The 18,053-nt window shown below is 46.7% G+C and overlaps 2 protein-coding genes and 1 long non-coding RNA gene across 9 annotated transcripts in view; 1 reads left to right on the top strand and 2 right to left on the bottom strand.

The window, feature by feature from the left end:
• IQCK (IQ motif containing K) overlaps window positions 1-18,053 on the top strand; it is a 258,743-nt gene that overhangs the window by 90,940 nt on the left and 149,750 nt on the right. For 6 of the 7 annotated variants that reach the window (XM_063934443.1, XM_063934445.1, XM_063934447.1 and 3 more), the window contains one exon: window positions 9,779-9,856. The exons of the other annotated variant lie outside the window; for it this stretch is intronic. In XM_063934443.1, coding sequence (XP_063790513.1) covers window positions 9,779-9,856 — 78 coding nt within the window. The remainder of the gene's footprint in view (window positions 1-9,778; window positions 9,857-18,053) is intronic. 7 annotated transcript variants of the gene reach the window in all.
• On the bottom strand, window positions 79-3,238 carry LOC134943694 (uncharacterized). The gene is made up of 3 exons (XR_010181682.1): window positions 3,182-3,238; window positions 1,284-1,874; window positions 79-154 (listed from the first exon to the last, which is right to left on the bottom strand). It is a non-coding gene; the product is annotated as an uncharacterized LOC134943694 (long non-coding RNA).
• Window positions 3,421-4,625, bottom strand: LOC134943248 (putative nuclease HARBI1). Its single transcript, XM_063932198.1, has 2 exons — window positions 3,972-4,625; window positions 3,421-3,887 (listed from the first exon to the last, which is right to left on the bottom strand). Exons 1-2 carry the CDS (start codon window positions 4,555-4,557, stop codon window positions 3,421-3,423), a joined length of 1,053 nt encoding a protein of 350 aa, XP_063788268.1. The 5' UTR covers window positions 4,558-4,625.

The following is an 18,053-nucleotide window of genomic DNA, read 5'->3' as shown; positions in this document are numbered from 1 at the left end:
ATTTTTATAATAGAAAAAATTAAAATATTAACATTTGTTAAACAAAACTAATGCAACTTTTGCATTTTGTCAACCACACCCAGCAAGGCCTGTAAATGTATCTTCATGTTTTGAAGAATGTCCCCAAAAGAAGTGGGATCTCCAACGGCAACATCTGAAATTAAGAGCCAACATAAACATTACTAACTTACTCACATTACTTATTATACAAGCAAGGCACAAAGCACACTTTAATGCAGGCATGTCCAAACTGCATCCCTCAAGCTGTTGTGAAACTACATATACCAGCATGCCTTGACACAGTTCAGGGGCCAGGGAATGCCAAAGCTGTGTCAGGGCATGCTGGGATGTGTAGTTTCTCAACAGTTGGAGGTCCGCAGTTTGGACAGGCCTGCTTAATGGCAAAGTTACTACATCATGGCTGTTTTATGGTACATTCATTATCAGAACACACAAGCCTGCTCAGCCTTTTTTTTAATATTTTAACAGTTTACGAGACCATGGGGTACATTTACTACTATGTGAGTTCTATTTAAGATGGAGCGTTGCCCATAGCAAACAAGCAAAAATAATAATCTTATCTTGTAGAAGTGGTTACACAATTGTAAAGTATAATCTTATTGTTTGCTATGGGCGACATCCCATGTTCAAGATAACTACCATCTTCGTCAATGTTACACCATGTTGGCATTCATTCACATCTGTTGTGTTTATTTTCTAATTTTTATGGGTTTGGTCCAGCCTCATCACACTGCATATCAACATCTTCAGAAGGACAACATATCCTAGCATGCCCACACTCCCTGAAAGCTGCCCTTACTAAATAAGGTCAAACAGGTTTGAATTTATCCCAAAAACATTTTGTGAGTGTAACTTTCACACCACCAATCATTGTGTCATTAGGCTGCCTAACAAAGTGAAGCATGTGATTTGTAAGTGAAAATATTAAGACTACACAGGCACAAGTGTAAAAGACCAACAACATACTAAACTCCACTCTGGTCTAACTGTTTCCCCGAAAAACTAACACATATAAACCCTGTTGTCCTGGCAACCCTGTCGACCTAATGAGTGTCGACCTACAGTGGACACACAAAACATTGCCCACATAAACACTGTACATATAATGACACTCTCAAAAATGTAAATGCAACATGTAGACCATGAAGAATCACACAAATAGTTGTCCTTGGTACAACAATTCCAACAGTACAACACTGCATGTTTTGTCATTGTAAGTGTAAGTAGGTTTTTTTTTTTTATCAACATGTTCAAACACTTACTTTCCTCTGCAACATGATGGTTGGCAGGAAAATCATCAGGTGCTTCTTGTGCCCACTCACTGGGTGGGGAAGGCGGCTGGATGGGGGAAGGCGGGTGGATGGGGGAAGGAGGAGGGATTGGGGAAGGAGGAGGGATGGGGGAAGGAGGAGGGATGGGGGAAGGAGGCTGGATTGGGCTAAAAATTTCAGAGGGTGGGTCTGATTGAGAGGGCGAGGGGGGCGGAGAGAAAGTTAAGCCAATAGAGGGTGAGGGGGGCTGAGAAGGGGATTTTGAAGTTGAAGGAGAAGGGGTATGGGAAGGAGGAGAAGGGGTCACAGAAAGAGATGGAGAGGTGGTGTGAGAAGGGGAGTGGAAAGTGGAGTGGGCCTGGGAAGCTGAGGGGGCGTTGGAAGCTGAGGGGGACTGGGAAGCTGAGGGGGACTGGGAAGCTGAGGGGGACTGGGAAGCTGAGGGGGACTGGGAAGCTGAGGGGGACTGGGAAGGGGAGGGGGACTGGGAAGGGGAGGGGGACTGGGAAGGGGAGGGGGAGTGAGAAGGGGAGGGGGACTGGGAAGGGGAAGGGGGCTGAGAGCTCTGGCGTTGTTGTCGTCCTATAAAGATAATTTTTATTAAATTTAGTTAGCATGTTAAATTACATACTAAACAAGTAGAAATTTCACTGTTCTGTTCCATGTTAATTTTTATTTTATTTTATTTTGCTTAAAAAACATTGTAAAAACCTCTTCATGTTGCCCACAGCAATCAAAATGAGAACAAACTATTATTTTGAAGCTCATTCCTTAATCTATTCCATTGAGTCATATTGAATGGTCTAGGCAACATCACCAGATCACTATTCAAGGCACCTTATTATATAGACAGCACTGATCAAGATTTTGGGTACAGTTTCCTGCATGGTTATTAATTCTGCAAAACATGCACTTGTTTGGTGGCACTTTGCTACAGTCAGTACTGTTTGCCCTAACCACACACACTGTCCTATTGTACCAAAATAGACACTCAGTGTTGCAATTAGCCTACCACTTAGTGTAAATTGTGGGTAATTCCAAGTTGTTCGCAGCAGGAATTTATTTAGCAATTGGCCAAAACCATGTGGCCTGCAGGGGAGGCAGATATAACATGTGCAGAGAGAGTTTGATTTGGGTGGGTTATTTTATTCTGTGCAGGGTAAAAACGGACTGCTTCATTTTTACACTGCAAATTATATTGCCGATTGAACCCACCCCACCCAAATCTAACTCTCTCTGCACATGTTAAATATGCATCCCCTGCAGTGCACTTGGTTTTTGCCAATTGGTAACTAAATTCCTGCTGCAATCAACTTGGAATTACCCCCATTAGCACAATTTATGCTAATAATCTTATGTAATGTAACTTACTTCGTGTATGCATTGAACGTATTTGCTGGCGGATCTCCGCCAACAGCTCTGGAGTCCTCCTGCGGAGATCACTCCACCTCCTCTCTAGTTGTATGATTGTCCGCCTGCTGCGGACGCGAGAACGCAGCAGGCGGCGGACCTCCGCGTAGGCCTCACGCTTAACCCTATTTGGGATGAAGCGCCCAACGCGGCCTACGCGGCGGTCCATCACCGCAACCAGGACGCGGAGCTCCCGCCTGGTGAAAGGTGCAGCACGCATCATGGCAATGGCGTTTTCCTTATTTGGGCATATATTTATAGTGTCTGTTAGCATGTGATTGGTCAAAAATCTATGTTGTCATTTCTAATAACTTTATTGATCTTTGCAATGCTGTGAAGAGCAGAGTGTTATTTCGCTCGAGCGGAAATACGCATTCGCAGAAGCAAATTTTAAACCAAAAAAAAAATTACACAAAAAAACAAACACAGACACAGACACACAGTTTTGTCTAAATTACTATACATATCTGTGTACTCACCACAGTTTTTGTGATCATTCAGCTGGACAGTCACAAAGTGGGCAACATTCAGTATCAATTTTTTGTGTGTTTGTTTACATAATCAGGATTTTAGGATATAAAACAAATAAGGACACTATTTAGCAACATCACATTGTTTTTTTTTTTCACTTAAAAAAAATAAACCTTAACATGTTTCCGGATTTTTACTATAAGAAATAATACACATTCCAACACAACAAAAGCATTACACAATCACTTTACAATAACAAAAAAAATGACAACATTAAAAATAATACATAAGCATACTGTGCTTTTAATTTTAATAAAAAAGATAATATAAAAACACTATACCTGAAATATTCGGCAACAATCCTTGCCCTGACTTGGCTCCCCCTCCGTGTAACACTCCCCCCACCGAAGTGTCGAACAACCCCTGGCTCCTCATCAGGCAATTCCTCTGCCTGTGGAAGCTCTACACTACTCCTTACCGCGATATTATGTAGTATTGCGCACAGGACCACTATTTTACTTGCCATCTCCGGCGAATACATGATGTCGCCACCAGTGCGGTGGAGCACACGAAACCGCCCTTTAAGGACACCAATTGTGCGCTCCACCAGCTGCCTAGTGGCAGTAAGCGCGGAGTTAAATGCCATCTGTGGTCCTGGCCTGGGATTACGGTAAGGAGTCATGAGCCAGGGGGTGCAAGGATATCCACGGTCTCCTGTTTGATGAAAAACCCAAAATTAAAAATAGTATATTTTTTACTCAAAATATTAGTGGGAAAAAAAAAAGGGCACCAACTCACCCAATAACCACATGTCTGCTCGTTGACTTGATCTTAATCTCTGCCATATCCCTGATTGTCTAATGACATATGCATCATGTGAACTTCCAGTAAACTTTGCATTCAGGGAAAGGATCTGGAGGGATGGCCCACAAACAACCATTACATTCAGAGAATGAAACAGTTTCCTGTTTCTATAAATTTCTTCATTATGTCTTGGTGGCTGAATAGCTACATGTGTGCCATCCACAACCCCAATAACATGTGGGAAGCGACTACCACCTTCCTCAAATTGCCGCTTCACCACATCTAGGGCACCAACATCCAAAGGCATATCAATAAATTGCTTTACACGCTTTAGGAAAGCCTGGCAGACACGCCGCAGGACCTTACTGAACTGGCCCTGCGACATGCCAACCAGGTCTCCCACAACATGCTGATATGAGGCTGTAGCCAAAAAATGTAACACAGCAAGGAATTGTGTCAATGGTGGTATTGCTGTAGGATACCGAATTTCTGACTCCAGATCACTCTCTATTATGGAGAGAGTGTCTAGGATTAGATGTGGTGGCAGCCTGTATCTACGCACCACCACATCATCTGGCATCCCAAAAAGTAGGACACGGGTTCGGAAAATTGGTGGCCTAGCACGCCTCCGTTGCCTTGGTTGATGAGGAGCCGGTTGTGGTTGTGGGGCTGGCGGTTGGGGTGGGAGTGCTGGCGTGGGTTGGGGAGGTAGGGCTTCGGCTGCGATAAATATAGACATCACACACTTTTATATAAAAAAAAATAGAGATGTTGAATAATAAAAAAACAAAGTCCTAAAAATAGAAAAACAATAAATGGTTAAAAAAAGGGGGTGTCAACTTACTGCAGGAGCGTACGACATTTTTTCTGGGTTCAATTCAGGAAGAAATGGAAAATAAAAATTCAAAAAACATAATATATTAATATTTTTTAAAAAGCTACACATGTTAAATTGAAATTTTATTACATTTTAACTAATTTAAATTCTGAGCATCAAACACATCACAAACACCTTAAAAAAAACAAAAAAACATTTAACAAATTTAAAAAAAAACAACAAACAATATAGGCATTTAGTAGCTAGTCCAGCCAAGAAAAACACTACTTTGCAGATCCATCCTGGTAACCAAAAAAACATTTATTATCAAGAGGGAAAACAAACATAATCAAAACACTTTGAACAAACACAAACAGGCACCAACACAGGCCAAGGGCACTTACCTGATCCAAAATAAAGGTTGTATCAATTTGTGTTAATTGGCACACAAAAAGTCAATAAGACTGTAGGGTTCAGTCAGCCAAACAAAAGAACCTACAAGAGACCAAAAGGAACAGTCAAAAACAACATACAGACCATTAACACAAACAGGCACCAACACAGGCCAAGGGCACTTACCTGATCCAAAATAAAGGTTGTATCAATTTGTGTTAATTGGCACACAAAAAGACAATAAGACTGTAGGGTTCAGTCAGCCAAACAAAAGAACCTACAAGAGACCAAAAAGAACAGTCAAAAACAACATACAGACCATTAACACAAACAGGCAACAACACAGGCCAAGGGCACTTACCTGATCCAAAATAAAGGTTGTATCAATTTGTGTTAATTGGCACACAAAAAGTCAATAAGACTGTAGGGTTCAGTCAGCCAAACAAAAGAACCTACAAGAGACCAAAAAGAACAGTCAAAAACAACATACAGACCATTAACACAAACAGGCAACAACACAGGCCAAGGGCACTTACCTGATCCAAAATAAAGGTTGTATCAATTTGTGTTAATTGGCACACAAAAAGTCAATAAGACTGTAGGGTTCAGTCAGCCAAACAAAAGAACCTACAAGAGACCAAAAAGAACAGTCAAAAACAACATACAGACCATTAACACAAACAGGCACCAACACAGGCCAAGGGCACTTACCTGATCCAAAATAAAGGTTGTATCAATTTGTGTTAATTGGCACACAAAAAGACAATAAGACTGTAGGGTTCAGTCAGCCAAACAAAAGAACCTACAAGAGACCAAAAAGAACAGTCAAAAACAACATACAGACCATTAACACAAACAGGCACCAACACAGGCCAAGGGCACTTACCTGATCCAAAATAAAGGTTGTATCAATTTGTGTTAATTGGCACACAAAAAGACAATAAGACTGTAGGGTTCAGTCAGCCAAACAAAAGAACCTACAAGAGACCAAAAAGAACAGTCAAAAACAACATACAGACCATTAACACAAACAGGCAACAACACAGGCCAAGGGCACTTACCTGATCCAAAATAAAGGTTGTATCAATTTGTGTTAATTGGCACACAAAAAGACAATAAGACTGTAGGGTTCAGTCAGCCAAACAAAATATCCTACAAGAGACCTTAAATTAGCTTAAAAACAATGAAGCACAGGTTTTTTGTTAAAAATGGACTTGCAAAATATATGTGTTAAAAAGATTAACAAACAATCAACATAAACTAAAATCGTTTATTAAAAATATAAACAAGACGAATCCCAGAATACTCACTAACGTTAATTCGCAGACAAAATGCTACACTGTCTATATTCTAAACGCGAACAAAAGTACAAATGTATGCTTCACAATTACTCACTCATAAAATTCCAATAGCACCTTCACGCACAAGCCTGCAAACTCAACTGTGAAACTCCAAACTACCTACACTCACAGCGTGCAAAGTAGGCCGTTAAATAAGCAGTGCAATCATTATCCAGATTAACATACTGTACACCTGTGTGAATTAACGCGACGCACGTAGGTATAAATAAGCACACACCTCGGCGTAAACACGTCATCGCAAACATGGCTTCTCGTGAGCAAATAGCAGCAGAGATGGACCGCATTGCAGAGCAGCAGATGGCATTGATGAAAAAACGCCTAGATTGCCAAAGGCGCATGTTGGAATGCGCCTCTGCGGATGGTGAAGAGGCAGGACCTAGTACTCTGCAAATTTCTGCTTCTGTACCCCAACAATTGAGTGGGGATACCCTGCCACACACACAGAGTGACCAAACTGAGGGAGAATTGGCTTTAGCCACACAAACACAACAGACAGAAGCTGCTAGTGAGGAGGAAGATGGTGATGACCAACAAGAAGAAACCTCACAGGCTACCTCCAGACGGAAGAAAAGACAGCCTGCATTCACTAAGAGGGAGTTGCGTGTCTTGGTCACGCAGGCCATGTCCAAAATCCATAGAGGCCCCAAAAACATGGGGGCTGCTTCAAAAGATCGCATCTGGAGAGACATCACAAAATCTGTGAATGAAGTTGGCTCTGTCGTCAGAACATCGCAGGAAGTGAGACGACGGTAAGTGCATCTTGACAGTCCTTTTTCTGTGCTAAGTTGACTAAAAAATGTAGTTACATGTGATGTTATGTCTAGCAAACACAAGCAGAACACATGTGCTATATATTTACTTAGACCAATAATAATACTCCACTTTGTCCCTCTTTCACAATACATATGTAGGTGGGCCGACTTCAAATCCCGCCTGAAGGCAAAGAGGGCTGCGGAGTGGAATGCCTCAAGGGCTACAGGGGGTGGAACACCTGTCGCTGTGGAGTATACTGACTTGGAGGAGATGGCGATGCCCTGTGTCAGTTATGAGGAGGGCCAAGGGGTGTCTCATATGGACACGGACCTGCCTGAGATTCTGACGGGACATGACTTGGAAGGTAAGTTTACACATTAATTTGTCTGTAATTTGAACTGTATTTAGAATAATAAACTAATTTTGTATCCTACTTTTCCCCCACACATTCTTCAATTTGCTTGCCACAAAACACAGCACAGGGGGGTGAACAGTTTGAGTCACAGGCCGGTTATGTGGTTGAGGCTGAGGTGGAGGGACCTAGTGGGTCTGGCAGTGTGGGCCAACAAATCCCACCTCTGCAGGTTCCTACTGGCCCCCCCACCCAACCCTCTGCTATCCCGGAGATCCTGCTTGAAATCGCTAGGTATGGTGAGAGCCTAAATCGGTTTCAAGACGGGGTCATCCGGGAGGTAAGCCAGATAGCTGTCCGGCTCACTGAGCACCGAACCTGTGTTGAGCAAGGTGTTGCTCAACTCTGCCAAAGTCTGGCAGAGATCAGGCAGGGCCAAGAACAACTTGCCTCCTCATTCCAAAGCCTTGCAAATAACATCTTGCAAGGGCTCCAGGACATCGCTGTCTCCCTTGCCCACAGTGGCAGAGAGCCAACCACATCGGCTCCATCCCCTGCCCAGGAAGAACAGGACACTGGGCAGGCCCAACGAAGGTCGCTCCGCAGACCTTCCAAAGAAGAACAGCCTCAGGCGGGTAGAAAAAGAAGAAAATGATGTCTCTCCAGATGGGCAGCACCCATGTTTTTGTTGTTGCCTCTATGTTATTTTGGAGTTGGCTTGTGTGGCCAGAATGGATAACTCCCTCTTAGTGAAATGTTTTCTTTCTGTTTGGAGGTATTGTAGCCTGTGAGTTTATTTGTATAAACACCAGAGCCATCTTCCTCTTACTAGTGTGCTATGTATTGTTGTGTTTGTGTGGTGGATCCTAATTCTTTCTCATTTGGTATAAAATTTGTGTGTGCAGGGTGTGTAATATGTTTTATTTATGCTTTAAAAATATACTTTTGTCAGAAGCAGAATTTTGCAGAGTACTGAGTTCTGCTATATAATTATTGTCAGTGCCATCTGCTTGCTGCTTGGTCCATCTCTGCCTGTGAGACTCACGTGGAGCCATGTTGTTTAAATGGTGTGAAATATTATTTCAGTAATAAAAAATATATATTAAAAATTGGTGCAGTTTCTTCAAGGTAATGCATTAGGTAAATCTTATTTCCAGAAAGATTAGGTCAGCATATAGACACTTGGAGACCAATCTGCAATTTCTCCGAAAAAAAAAAAAAAAAACTTAAAAAGGTATGTTTTGCACCACACTTTAATGTCCATATTAAGTAAACAGACCCGACACTTTGTAGAAATATCTATGGTCAACAGGACATAATTTAAAACATTGTCAGATATTAAAAACAAATATTATTGTGACTTTTAAGACTAAATAATAGTGCATGCTGCATTATGTGGGTGTTGGTTTATTTTTAAAAAATGTTGCAGATTTCAATAACTTACACAAATAATTTCACTTGTTTGCATTTGGTAGTCTAACACACATTAAAACATTTCACAAATGCTTACACACCAACGAAAACCACAATAACACCCTTATTTGACAGTGTGTGCGATTTATATGTGAGTAGAATAAACATGTAATGTGTGTTCAGACAATTGCTGGTTGGTAACTTTCATCTGCTCATTAATTAACAAGTAATTGGACATCAGATGAATGTGCTCTCCAATTAACTGTTAATTACTGCATACACACTTGTACCAGTACTTCGCAAATGTAGAGTAACTGCAGACCTACTCGGCTGCTGCGTGAATGTTGCTACGGTTTCCTATGTTAGTTTTAACAGCGACAATGTTTATTTGCGAAAAACACGCCCATTGCGAGTTGCATACTCCCACACTGTACGCCCACTTTCACGCCCATGTCGGAGCATTGCGAAGTCTCGCCTCCGCCACGCCCACGCCACTCCTCGTTTTCGTTTGCAAGTTACGGCTTTTTTTTTTCTGAGTAATTTAGCACAGTTGTCGTACGTATGTACTCGCGCATGCGTAATCACGCATTTGCGCATGCGCAGATACTTACATTTCGTACATTTGCGTTGCGATGACTCTTAGCGACCAACTCGGAATGAGGGCCATGATACAGTATATTCTGATGGCTTAATACATTAATTTTTGTTTCAGTCAAAATCCAATAAGGAAAAATCCACAGTGTAAAGACTTCATTGAGATTCCATTTGTTCATGAATGGCTGAAGGAGCAGTAAGTACCAACTAGAAAGAGCCTGACATTTCCTGTGATATAAAATGCATGTCTGTAACTGGGTTAGGGCCCCATTCTAAGGTGTACACTAATACATTTGCAGCTGCGATCCCGCATGCTAATGCTGCTGCTGCCGCTTGGGAATGTATTGGGGCACCCACTGGCTGCATCGCAGATCCCAGCAACTGTGTGCAAATATGCAGTGGTGGTTGCAGAACATTCGATAACCTTCGTGAGTTATACTACGGTTGTGCAGAATGGCTGCGGGATTGAGATGCTGGCGCCATGTTTTCTGCGTACGGGATCACAGTTGTAGGCCGAGACACTCCCTGATAACGGTCACGAAATGCCTTAATTTTGCTTGCTATACCCCTTTACCGCTCCCCAAACGCTCCCTGACTGTCAATCACTTTGCAGATAAATCCTCACTGCATGCTTCATCTCTACGGTACCGTGGATCACTCTCATGCTGAGCTTTCATCCTAAACAAATATTTTGTGAACTGAATGCTGTACTTATATAAACTGTAGTGTGCTCTAGCGATGGCCAGGTGTAACCGATGGATCCCACCCATCAATGTTTTTGGCGATGGCAATGGTTTTGGTATTCAATTTCAGGATTGTGATGGTTGCCACCATTGCTTTCCTCTTCCTGATGTGTGTTCTTCTAATGCGCAGTGATGTAATACCCCACAGGGAAAACACTGGCTCAGCGGCAGTATTCCTTTTGTGCAGACCAACTCTCCATTCTCCTCATGTGCATGACTACCATCAATGGTTTAAACCAGGCATGTCAAACTCAAAATCCCAACTGGGCCGAATAATCAAGGTCTAAGTCTGGTGTGGGCTGCAAGAAAAAGAAAGAGTCTTATATGCAATTTTTAAAGTTTATTTTGAAAAACCAACAATATAGTATAATCAAAGATATGTCAAGTATCATGAAGAAAACATTTACTTTAATGCAGTGGTGCAAGTAGGAAAAATTTCTTAGTGGTACTGTGCGCGCACACGTGCCAAAAGAATGGATGTGTGATACACATATGGGGCCAGATACAAATTTGCCCTCAGTCAGGGCCGGTGCTAGGGTGTTCGGCGCCCATCTGCAAACTATAAAATTGCGCCCTCCCATACTTTACAAAGGGACAGCGCACATAATGCTTTTACACAGAATGCTCCCTGTAGTAGTGCCGCATACACACGTAACACCCCCTGTGTTAGTTACACTTATACACAACGCCCCCTGTAGTAGTGGCACTTACACACGTAACGCCCCCTGCAACAGTGACGCTTACACACGTAATGCCCCCTGCAGCAGTGACGCTTACACACGCAACGCCCCCTGTACCAGTGCTGCTTACACACGTAACGCCCCCTGTACCAGTGCCGCTTACACACGTAACGCCCCCTGTACCAGTGCCGCTTACACACGTAACGCCCCCTGTACCAGTGCCGCTTACACACGTAACGCTCCCTGTACCAGTGCCGCTTACACACGTAACGCCCCCTGTACCAGTGCCGCTTACACACGTAACGCCCCCTGTACCAGTGCCGCTTACACACGTAACGCCCCCTGTACCAGTGATGCTTACACACGTAACGCCCCCTGTACCAGTGACGCTTACACACGTAACGCCCCCTGTACCAGTGATGCTTACACACGTAACGCCCCCTGTACCAGTGACGCTTACACACGTAACGTCCCCTGTAGTAGTGCCGCTTACCCATGTAACACCCCCTGTACCAGTGCCGCTTACACACGTAACGCCCCCTGTACCAGTGCCGCTTACACACGTAACGCCCCCTGTACCGGTGCCGCTTACACACGTAACGTCCCCTGTAGTAGTGCCGCTTACACACGTAACGCTCCATGTACTAGTGACGCTTACACACGTAACGCCCCCTGTACCAGTGACGCTTACATGTAACGCCCCCTGTAGCAGTGCAGCTTACACACGTAACGCCCCCTGTACCAGTGCAGCTTACATACGTAACTCCCCCCTGTACCAGTGCAGCTTAGACACGTAACGCCCCCCTGTACCAGTGCAGCTTACACACGCAACGCCTCCTATACCAGTGCCGCTTACACACGTAACGCTCCCTGTACCGGTGCCGCTTACACACGTAACGTCCCCTGTAGTAGTGCCGCTTACATGTAACGCCCCCTGTACCAGTGCCGCTTACACACGTAACGCCCCCTGTACCAGTGACACTTACACACGCAACACCCCCTGTACCGGTGCCGCTCTCACACGTAACGTCCCCTGTAGTAGTGCCGCTTACACACGTAACACCCCCTGTACCAGTGCCGCTTACACACGTAACTCCCCCTGTACCAGTGCCGCTTACACATGTAACGCCCCCTGTACCGGTGCCGCTAACACACGTAACGTCCCCTGTAGTAGTGCCGCTTACACACGTAACGCTCAATGTACTAGTGACGCTTACACAAGTAACGCCCCCTGTACCAGTGACGCTTACATGTAACGCCCCTGGTAGCAGTGCAGCTTACACACGTAACGCCCCCTGTACCAGTGCAGCTTACACACGTAACTCCCCCCTGTACCAGTGCAACTTAGACACGTAACGCCCCCCTGTACTAGTGCAGCTTACACACATAACGCCCCCTGTACCAGTGACGCTTACACACGCAACGCCTCCTGTACCAGTGCCGCTTACACACGTAACACCCCCTGTACCAGTAACGCTTACATGTAACGCCCCCTGTACCAGTGCCGCTTACATGTAACGCCACCTGTAGCAGTGCAGCTTACACACGTAACGCCCCCTGTACCAGTGCAGTTTACACACGTAACGCCCCCTGTACCAGTGCCGCTTACACACGTAACACCCCCTGTACCAGTGCCGCTTACACATGTAACGCCCCCTGTACCGGTGCCGCTTACACACGTAACGTCCCCTGTACCAGTGCCGCTTACACACGTAACGTCCCCTGTACCAGTGCCGCTTACACACGTAACGCCCCCTGTACCAGTGCCGCTTACACACGTAACGCCCCCTGTACCAGTGCCGTTACACATGTAACGCCCCCTGTACCGGTGCCGCTTACACACGTAATGTCCCCTGTAGTAGTGCCGCTTACACACGTAATGCTCCATGTACTAGTGACGCTTACACACGTAACGCCCCCTGTACCAGTGACGCTTACATGTAACGCCCCCTATAGCAGTGCAGCTTACACACGTAACGCCCCCTGTACCAGTGCAGCTTACATACGTAACTCCCCCCTGTACCAGTGCAGCTTAGACACGTAACGCCCCCCTGTACCAGTGCAGCTTACACACGCAACGCCTCCTGTACCAGTGCCGCTTACACACGTAACGCTCCCTGTACCGATGCCGCTTACACACGTAACGTCCCCTGTAGTAGTGCCGCTTACATGTAACGCCCCCTGTACCAGTGCCGCTTACACACGTAACGCCCCCTGTACCAGTGACACTTACACACGTTACACCCCCTGTACCGGTGCCGCTTACACACGTAACGTCCCCTGTAGTAGTGCCGCTTACACACGTAACACCCCCTGTACCAGTGCCGCTTACACACGTAACGCCCCCTGTACCAGTGCCGCTTACACACGTAACGCCCCTTTGTACCAGTGCAGCTTACACACATAACGCCCCCTGTACCAGTGACGCTTACACACGCAACGCCTCCTGTACCAGTGCCGCTTACACACGTAACGCTTACATGTAACGTAACGCTTACATGTAACGCCCCCTGTACCAGTGCCGCTTACATGTAACGCCCCCTGTACCAGTGCAGCTTACACACATAACGCCCCCTGTACCAGTGACGCTTACACACGCAACGCCTCCTGTACCAGTGTCGCTTACACACGTAACACCCCCTGTACCAGTAACGCTTACATGTAACGCCCCCTGTACCAGTGCCGCTTACATGTAACGCCCCCTGTACCAGTGCAGCTTACACACGTAACGCCCCCTGTACCAGTGCCGCTTACACACGTAACGCCCCCTGTACCAGTGCCGTTACACATGTAACGCCCCCTGTACCGGTGCCGCTTACACACGTAATGTCCCCTGTAGTAGTGCCGCTTACACACGTAATGCTCCATGTACTAGTGACGCTTACACACGTAACGCCCCCTGTACCAGTGACGCTTACATGTAACGCCCCCTATAGCAGTGCAGCTTACACACGTAACGCCCCCTGTACCAGTGCAGCTTACATACGTAACTCCCCCCTGTACCAGTGCAGCTTAGACACGTAACGCCCCCCTGTACCAGTGCAGCTTACACACGCAACGCCTCCTGTACCAGTGCCGCTTACACACGTAACGCTCCCTGTACCGATGCCGCTTACACACGTAACGTCCCCTGTAGTAGTGCCGCTTACATGTAACGCCCCCTGTACCAGTGCCGCTTACACACGTAACGCCCCCTGTACCAGTGACACTTACACACGTTACACCCCCTGTACCGGTGCCGCTTACACACGTAACGTCCCCTGTAGTAGTGCCGCTTACACACGTAACACCCCCTGTACCAGTGCCGCTTACACACGTAACGCCCCCTGTACCAGTGCCGCTTACACACGTAACGCCCCTTTGTACCAGTGCAGCTTACACACATAACGCCCCCTGTACCAGTGACGCTTACACACGCAACGCCTCCTGTACCAGTGCCGCTTACACACGTAACGCTTACATGTAACGTAACGCTTACATGTAACGCCCCCTGTACCAGTGCCGCTTACATGTAACGCCCCCTGTACCAGTGCAGCTTACACACATAACGCCCCCTGTACCAGTGACGCTTACACACGCAACGCCTCCTGTACCAGTGTCGCTTACACACGTAACACCCCCTGTACCAGTAACGCTTACATGTAACGCCCCCTGTACCAGTGCCGCTTACATGTAACGCCCCCTGTACCAGTGCAGCTTACACACGTAACGCCCCCCTGTACCAGTGCAGCTTACACACATAACGCCCCCTGTACCAGTGACGCTTACACACGCAACGCCTCCTGTACCAGTGTCGCTTACACACGTAACACCCCCTGTACCAGTAACGCTTACATGTAACGCCCCCCTGTACCAGTGCCGCTTACATGTAACGCCCCCTGTACCAGTGCAGCTTACACACGTAACTCCCCCCTGTACCAGTGCAGTTTACACACGTAACTCCCCCCTGTACCAGTGCAGCTTAGACACGTAACGCCCCCCTGTACCAGTGCAGCTTACACACATAACGCTCCCTGTACCAGTGACGCTTACACACGCAACGCCTCCTGTACCAGTGCCGCTTACACACGTAACACCCCCTGTACCAGTAACGCTTACATGTAACGCCCCCCTGTACCAGTGCCGCTTACATGTAACGCCCCCTGTACCAGTGCAGCTTACACACGTAACTCCCCCCTGTACCAGTGCAGTTTACACACGTAACTCCCCCCTGTACCAGTGCAGCTTAGACACGTAACGCCCCCCTGTACCAGTGCAGCTTACACACATAACGCTCCCTGTACCAGTGACGCTTACACACGCAACGCCTCCTGTACCAGTGCCGCTTACACACGTAACACCCCCTGTACCAGTAACGCTTACATGTAACGCCCCCTGTACCAGTGCCGCTTACACACATTATGCTGTCACATATTCATACACACACATACTGTACATACATTACACGCATACAGTACAAATACACACATTCTGTAGACACACACACACACACACACACACACACTTTCTCACTCACTCTCCCACAACTCACAATTCTGCCTTCTTCTGTCTTCCTCTGCAGCATGGCCATGGTCCAGTGTAGCTCCGCCCCTCAGCATCAGTAAGCCCCACCCCTTTTTGTGCTGGACACACACAGACGCTGGACTAAAGATGACACTGTCAGGGGAGGTAGGGGGAAGCTTCATGCTGCCGGCGCCTCTGCCTGTCAAACAGTGTGCCAGGCACAGCAGCCGGCAGCGACAGGGGGCCCAGGCGCAGCAGCGGGGATGCAAAGCAGGGAGAGCACCTTTCCAACCCTGGTACCTACCTGCTTTGCATCCCTTTGCTGAGCGGGTAGCACCGGACCTGCCCTCAGTAGTGCAGTGCCAGATACACATATGCCCCCAATAGTGCCAGATACACATATGCCCCCAATAGTGCCAGATACACATATGCCCCTAAAAGTGCCAGATACACATATGCCCCCACAGTGCCAGATATACCTTTTCCCCCCACAGTGCCAGATATACATATGACCCCACAGTGCCAGACAAACATATGCCCCCACAGTGCCAGATAAACATATGCCCCCACAGTGCCAGATACACATATGCCCACACTGTGCCAGATACACATATGCCCACACTGTGCCAGATAACATATGCCCACACTGTGCCAGATAACATATGCCCACACTGTGCCAGATAACATATGCCCACACAGTGCCAGATAACATATGCCCCCACAGTGCCAGATACACATATGCCCACAATGTGCCATATATACATATGCCCCCACAGTGCCAGATACACATGCCCACACTGTGCCAGATAACATATGCCCCACAGTGCCAGATACGCATATGCCCACACTGTGCCAGATATACATATGCCCACACTGTGCCAGATACACATATGCCCACACTGTGCCAGATACACATATGCCCACACTGTGCCAGATACACACATGCCCACACTGTGCCAGATACACATATGCCCCTACAGTGCCAGATATACATATGCCCCCACAGTGCCAGATACACATATGCCCACACAGATCCAGATACACATATGCCCACACAGTGCTAGATATACATATGCCCCCACAGTGCCAGATACACATACAGTATGCCCCCATAGTGCCAGATTTACATATGCCCCCACAGTGCCAGATACACATATGCCCACACAGTGCCAGATACGCATATGCCCCCACAGTGCCAGATACGCATATGCCCACACTGTGCCAGATATACATATGCCCACACTGTGCCAGATACACATATGCCCACACTGTGCCAGATACACATATGCCCACACTGTGCCAGATACACATATGCCCCTACAGTGCCAGATATACATATGCCCCCACAGTGCCAGATACACATATGCCCACACAGAGCCAGATACACACATGCCCACACAGTGCTAGATATACATATGCCCCACAGTGCCAGATACACATATGCCCACACAGTGCCAGATAATCATATGCCCCCACAGTGCCAGATAACATATGCCCACACAGTGTCAGATACGCATATGCCCACACTGTGCCAGATATACATATGCCCACACTGTGCCAGATACACATATGCCGACACAGTGCCAGATAACATATGCCACCACAGTGCCAGATATACATATGCCCCCATAGTGCCAGATACACATATGCCCACACAGTGCCAGATAACATATGCCCCCACAGTGCCAGATAACATATGCCCCCACAGTCCCAGATAACATATGCCCCCACAGTCCCAGATTACATATGCCCCCACAGTGCCAGATAACATTTGTTCCTAATGTGCTCACCACCGCTGCTGCCTGGCTGTGTGTGAGGGCAGGAGAGCGCAGCACGCGCCTCTCCATCTCCTCAGTCCAGTCTCCGGCGGCATCGAGGGTATCTTAAATCAGGCGCCAGTTCGTGAGCCAATCAGAGCTGACGGACTGGTAACTCCTGGTTGGCTGCCGGTCCGCAAGCTCTGATTGGCTCACGAACCGGCGCCTGATATAAAATACCTGTGCTGCTGCTGGAGACCGGAATGAGGAGCAGGAGAGGCGCTCTCTGTGCTCTCCTGCCCTCGCTACAAGCAAGGCGGTTGGGCCGCAAAATGATCCCTGGCCGCGGGCCACAAGAGAATGTGGTAGGGGCTGCGAGTTTGACACCCCTGGTTTAAACAATCAAATGGTTTAGAAACGATTCATACATGGCATTGTTAAACATGGTGGCAGCAAAAATGTAACCATTTCATGCCGCCCTTCCAATAGCCAACTGTAACTGTGTTCTCTCCTTCTGCACTGAGTGTTATAGGCCATCTCGGTTACAGTTATTTGGTCATTAGGACTTACATTGCATTGACCAGTCTAGTGCATATTTTATCTGAGTATGCTGACTTTAGACAGGCGTTGCCATTTGTTGCTAATACATCATAGAAATCTAATCTAAGATCCCATTTTATTTTTTATAAATTTCATTATAAGCATTATAA

The sequence above is a fragment of the Pseudophryne corroboree genome, chromosome 7 (assembly GCF_028390025.1).
Source record: "Pseudophryne corroboree isolate aPseCor3 chromosome 7, aPseCor3.hap2, whole genome shotgun sequence".
NCBI lineage: Eukaryota > Metazoa > Chordata > Amphibia > Anura > Myobatrachidae > Pseudophryne > Pseudophryne corroboree.
Note: the sequence above shows the minus strand (reverse complement) of the source record. Positions and strands in the feature narration are given on the sequence as shown.